General features: G+C 38.5%; 1 protein-coding gene across 1 annotated transcript; it reads left to right on the forward strand.

Annotated features, from left to right (window-relative positions):
- The first annotated feature begins 4,834 nt into the window (after nucleotides 1–4,834).
- On the forward strand, nucleotides 4,835–5,740 carry Tas2r16 (taste 2 receptor member 16). The gene has a single exon (XM_020187628.2). It carries the CDS (start codon nucleotides 4,835–4,837, stop codon nucleotides 5,738–5,740), a length of 906 nt encoding a protein of 301 aa, XP_020043217.2.
- The last annotated feature ends 690 nt before the right edge of the window (nucleotides 5,741–6,430 follow it).

The raw sequence follows: 6,430 nt of genomic DNA on the forward strand, positions 1-6,430 counted from the left end.
ATTTTTAGAATTCTTATACCCAGCTGCACCATAGATCAAGCAGAATGTTAAAGATGGGATGTAGTTATTGTTTTTACCACTTCCTAAGTGACACCAAAATCTAGCAACAATGCTAACAGGTCTTTCAGGTGACACTCAGGTATGTAATAAATATTTAGCAAATAACCTCTCTACCTTTGCCTTTGAATACTCTTAGCCTCTTCTGTCTATTGATGTTTTCCCTGTGTATAAACTTAATTATAATAGTTACTAAATATAGGCACCTATAAACTACAAATCAATTACTATGAGAGTGTGATTATTAGGTTCTTAGAGCCAGTATCTGTATTATTTCTCTATTGCTGCTGAAACAAATTGCCAACAACTTCATGGCTTAAAACTACACACACTTTATTATCTTTCAGTTCACATCTACAAAGTCCCTTTTGCTACATAAGGTAACACTCACAGGTTGGGGGACTAAGATGTAAATGTGTTGAGGAACCATTATTTTACCTACAGCAATGCAAGTAAACTAACTAGTGGTTGGGAACCTGACCATATGAATTTAGACTGTGTTAACTTGGGTTCCATTTTGCCATCCCCTTGGTCTACATATCCGTCACTAATGCACATTCACAGCAATGTAGATCATGAAAACCATTCTTTCCACAATGACACTGGTGATTTGTAAAAACTTATAATTACCATTTGGCTCATTCAGTTTCAATGAATTTATTTAAATGATATGCCCTAGGACACAAGTGTCTCCCTAAATTGTAGCTGCCAATTTCGGCACACATATTTTGGCCTCTTTGTCAATCTCAATTATTGGAATGACATAAGAACATCACTTTACCTATACAGCAAATAAAATGTTTGCTAGCACCCAACCAGTAATAAGAGTAATGGGCTGGACATGGAGGTTCAAACCTATAATCCTAGCTAATGAGGAGGATCTTGGTTTCAGGTTGGCCTGGGCAAAAAGCTTGCAAGATCCCATCTCGACCAATACCTGGGCATGGTGGTACACCTGTCATCCCAGTTACATGGGAAAACACAAATGAGAGGATCACAGTCCAGGCCTGTCTAGGCATAAAGCAAGAACCTATCTCAAAAATAACCAATGCAAAAAGGACTGGAGTGAGCTCAAGTGGTACCATACCTACCCAGCAAGCAAAAGGCCCTGAGTTCAAACTCCAATGCCACCAAAAAAAAGATAAAAGTAACACTAACTATAAGGCCTATTTTGTGTTTTAGCATTTTGTTAAGTGCTACATTAAATGGATGTTTGTAGGTCCCTTGATTCAGAAACATGAGCTCTCGCTCTTGCTCTCGCTCTTGCTCATGTTGGCATTATACCAGAATCCAAAGGTCTGTAAATGATTTAAACTATAGGGATATACTCTGCTCACAAAAACAGTATTTCAGTTTTAGTTCAATCCAAAATTATTAATATTCAATAACAAGTTTTTGTGTTCTTTTCATTTCATTTCCCCTAATTCCAACTCAGGGTCATAAAATTTTTGCAGCACTTCCAAGCATCTTGTATAAGGTAGGATAACATACAACCTGGGATGAATAAAAGAAAGAATTTCTCCCTTGTGTAATTTTCACAAATCTGTTCCTTTCCCTAGAATTGATTCTCATGCCCAAACTGAAAATGTAAAGGGAACTTAACAGTCAGTTAGTTACCTACCTACTTAGTCAGTCAGTTATTTTGACAGTTGAACTCTGTACCTTGTACTTTGTAGGCAAGTACTCTACCACTTTAGTCATCCTCCCAAATCTTTCTGCTTTAGTTTATTTGTAGGGTCTCTCTTTTCCCTGGGATCAGCCTTAGCCTGCCATCCCTTACGTCTACCTCCCCCATATGTAGGATTACAGGGGATGGCCACCACATTCGATCCCAAGAATCTGTAATTTAAAACCTCCCCAGAGAGAAGCAAGTTCTGCCAATAAGGAAGAAATTTAGAAAAACATCTCCGGAGGCAAACAAGTGCCTATAGTTTTCTGCCATGGTTTGAATGCACCAAACTTTATCTTTACTTAACTGACAGCCAAGTATACAGTTTCCAGCCCTTTGATGTTATGAAGAATTATAACTTTCTCCTTTATTATTCAGTTTCTCTATAATGTTCACTACATACCTAGAAATAATGACTGTGAAAGTTGCCTGTAAATTTTCCATTAAATATGACCAAATTGTTTTTTCAATCTAACTGCATTAATTTACATCCCTTTCAGTAGTGTAAAAAGCCTTCTCTTTTCCATATCTTCTCTTAGAGTTGATATCCAAATCTTATTTTGTTTTCAAAATATGAATGATGAAAAGTGTTTTCTCAGTAGTGATTGTGTTTTTCTGATGACTAGTGAGGTTAAGCATCTCTTCTTGAAATTATTGTTTATTATTATTTAACTTTGGTTAATGGACTTTACTATTTTTCTCTCTCCAGGATTTTTGGGAAATGTATATACATATAATATATCAGGAAAAATATTACTACCTGGAATCATATATGTGTGTATAATGTTTGCTTGGTAATAGTAAAATCCTGAAATGGGAAAATTATTCTTATCAAATTTGCAAATAAGAAGAATTAGTGTGCCTTCCCCAGGGGGATGAAAATTAAACATTAAAGGAGACTAGGAATACACTCAGGAGATGTGATGACTCTCAGAAAAGATTTAATTTCCTTTCCCTGTTGACCATTAGATTAGGAAACAAACTAATGGGCCTTTTCTGAGTCTGAGAAGGGAAAGAACTGGAGAGACAGAGATGACAGAGTAGAAACAGCACACTGCCTGTGCTCCCATCCTTTTCTCTGGCAAGAATGCCTGAGTTTGCCATAGATGGAGTGGACCCTACAAAAAGTAGCCAGGTTCTAGTTGTCTTGCCAGTACCTCACCATCTGGTGGGGCAATAATCCCAAATCTGATAATAGAAGGGATTAAGGGTAGGAATTGAAGGAGAATGGTAGAAGGCAAGTCAGAGTTGGGATCACTCCAGGGGAGAGACCCTAGAGATGTCCCTGGGGGGGGTGTACATGCATACTCTATAAAAGAATCAGTCTTTGAACTCCTAACCCCAGAGAACATTAACTCACTTCATGTATCACACATTTAAACTCTGCCTCCCCTAAAGAGTATATGAGTTATTTAATTAGCCACTACCATATACAGATGCCTTTGTGAAGGACAGTAATACCCATCTCTCCAACAGCAGGCCAGCTTTGAGGGGCTTCTTTGGACAGGAAACATTGCTAGTCAATTTGTTGTGCCTGGTATCCAGTCCTAAGGGCTGTAGCATTGGCTGTGACTGACAAGCCTCAGAGCATCACAGTCATTCTAAGCTTATTCAGAGTGAGACCATGCATGAAGGAGGCAACACACTTAGCATATCCAAGATAAAAGGTAGAAATTAATGCTATCATTGCATATTTCTCTAACCAGAATTTCCTATATCAACTCTCTCCCTTCTTATGTCTGGGCCAATTCATCCTTTAATTGTATACTATTGTTTATTCTCTTTTTTATTTCCTGTTTCTTGCATTTTACTAAGAATGCAAAGCAGATGGTTTCTAATTGTAATTCTGTTTGCTGGTATAATTTTTAAATCTATTGTTTTACTTTGCATCATGAATTGTTGGGGGTTTTTTGCGGGGGGTGGGGGCAGATATGGTTAAGAATGCTAAGCTTCATGTTGGATTGTTTCTGTGTTTTCTTCCTTGAATGATTAAATGTCCTCCAGACTTGGAGCTTCTCATACATAGGGTCAATGACCTTCACTTTGTCTCTCTCTCACCAACTACCAGCTATTAGAATTCATTTCTCATTTCCTAAGTCACTAATTATATATTTGGTTTCTATCAGGGAAGGTTGCCCTGACCCAAGGGAAATGTATTCCTTCTCTAACCTACTTGTGTAGCTACAAAATAATGCCTACATATCTGAAGTAACGTGTTTTACTAGTGATTAGAGGGTTCTTTCAGTTCATCTGTGAGACATGGTGAAAGGAAGCAAGCCATGACGGAGGAAAAAAAAGTGGTGATGTTAATGGGACATCTAAAAATATACAAAGCATATGCTCAAGGCATTGGAATTGGCAGAAGAACAATAGCTGAGGATATTACTCTCCATTGGAGGGCATTCAAAGAAGACTGTGCAGTCATTTCTCTGTGGTTTGATTTTTCTGAGTTAGGCAATTCCATGGACGATTAGGAGATAGGCTTGCATTGGATGGTGATACTTAAAGGTCTGGGGTGCCAGCAATTTTGTGTTGGATTATCAGAAGATTTTTGCTACTGTTCTTATTTGCCCTCACATTCTGATTGTACCATCGTCCACCGGCTGCTGAGGAAGCTGGTAAGTCAGGGCTTCTGAGGTTGACACTGGTACAGCATTAAACAGAATGGAAATATCACCCATGATATGAATGAACCATAAAGGATTCATCTTTCTGTGGCTCAAGTTTAGGTAAAACATATGACTGTATCATTTGAAGCAGAAGGTAGAATAATCTCAGGGCACCTCAAGCAAATAAAGAGAGAATAAATAGCATACTTGTGTAAAAGGTATACCTTTATGAAAATAATTAAATTATCTAGGGGCAGGGATCTACATTCAAATAATATTTCCCTGAACCCAGATTTGGTAGCAAATCAGCAAGCAAAGCATAAACAAACCCCATAGGTAGGCAAATGGCAAAGTCAAAAATGAGCCCAGGAAAATTTACATCCAGAGAGACGTGTTTTCTTATACCAGACAATGGTAGGAACAAAAAACCTGTTTCTTAAATGGGAATTGGCATAGAGCATCTGATTCTTTGTCCAAGAAGATACTTGAGAATAGAAGCATGGTAGTCACACAGGTTAATATCTTCTTCATGTTCATCTATGTGCTTGAGTCCTTGACAGTAATTGCACAGAGCAGCTTCATTGTTGTAGTGCTGGGCAGAGAGTGGGTACGGGTCAAAAGATTGTCACCTTTGGAAATGATTCTCTCCAGCCTGGGCATCTGCCGTTTTTGTCTACAATGGGCATCAATGCTGTACAATTTTTTTGCCTTTTTTAGCCCTAGTCATGGATTTTGGAACATAAGCACAGCCTGGGAATTCACTAATACCCTCACATTCTGGTTAACCAGCTTGCTTGCTGTTTTCTACTTTGTCAAGGTCTCTTCCTTCACCCATCCCACCTTCCTCTGGCTGCGGTGGAGAATTTTGAGATTGGTACCTTGGTTGATACTGAGTACTCTGATGATTTCCTGTGTGACAATTATCCCTTCAGTTGTTAGAAATCACATCCAGATGGAATCAACCACTATGGAGCATTTATACAGAAACAGAACTCTGACTGAAAGACTTAAAATATTTGAGATGTATTTTTCTGCACTTCAGAAAATGATTGAGTTGGGTATTCCCTTCCTCTTGTTCCTGGCCTCTACCACCTTACTTATGGCCTCACTAATCCAGCACTTGAAGCAGATGCAACAACATAACACCAGCCATTGCAACTCCAGCATGAAAGCTCAGTCTGCTGCTCTGAGATCTCTTGTCATCTTCTTCATCTTCTTCACCTCTTACTTTCTGGCTGTACTTATCTCCTATTTAGGTACCATGATTGATAAGAGATCTTGGTTCTGGGTCTGGGAGGTTGTCATCTATGCTATAGTCTCTATTCATTCCACCTTACTGCTGCTGAGCAGCCCTACATCGAAAAGGGTTCTAAAGATAAAATGCTGGGGCACAGACGCTGCCTGAGGCATGGAGTACACTAAGGCCCCTCAGCAAATGGGAGTTTTAGTTACACAAAAGATACCATCACCAGCATTGCGCTTATGTGACAGAGATATACCACAAATGCAAACTTCACTCTCTTTCATCCCACAGACATCTATCTCTAAATAATTCTTCCTGTGTTCTGTTTCACTCCATTCTTTTCCTTTCCACAATCCTCAAGTCAATCCTGATTTTCTCGTGACTGTCCCATCTCTCCTTAATCTTTGCCACATCTGGAATCTTAAACCCAGGATATTCTACACATGATAGTCAAAATCATGGTGTCCTTATTTCATCCTTCTCATTGTTGCCAATTACTTCACACATTAATAATGAATCCCTTATCCATAAGAATTTATTGTCCATATCCTGAATTCTCTCCTGGATAAATGCTTAATTCACTTTCCTAACTTTAGTCAAGAAAAGGGAACAATGAAGGGGATGAACCAAATGGGATACATTGCACATATACAAGGAAATGTCACAATGAAGCTCCCTGTGCAACTATTAGCTATTATATACTAATAAAAACCTTTTTTAAAAAGGGAACAGCTTTACCATTTCTCTCTCTGTGTCTTTCTCTCTCTCTCTTTCTCGCTCTCATCTGTCTTCTCCTTTCCTTTCCCCTTTCTCCTTTGCACCTAACAATACCAATTTCCTTATTTATTTATT

Source organism: Castor canadensis, chromosome 2, assembly GCF_047511655.1.
Source record: "Castor canadensis chromosome 2, mCasCan1.hap1v2, whole genome shotgun sequence".
Lineage (NCBI taxonomy): Eukaryota > Metazoa > Chordata > Mammalia > Rodentia > Castoridae > Castor > Castor canadensis.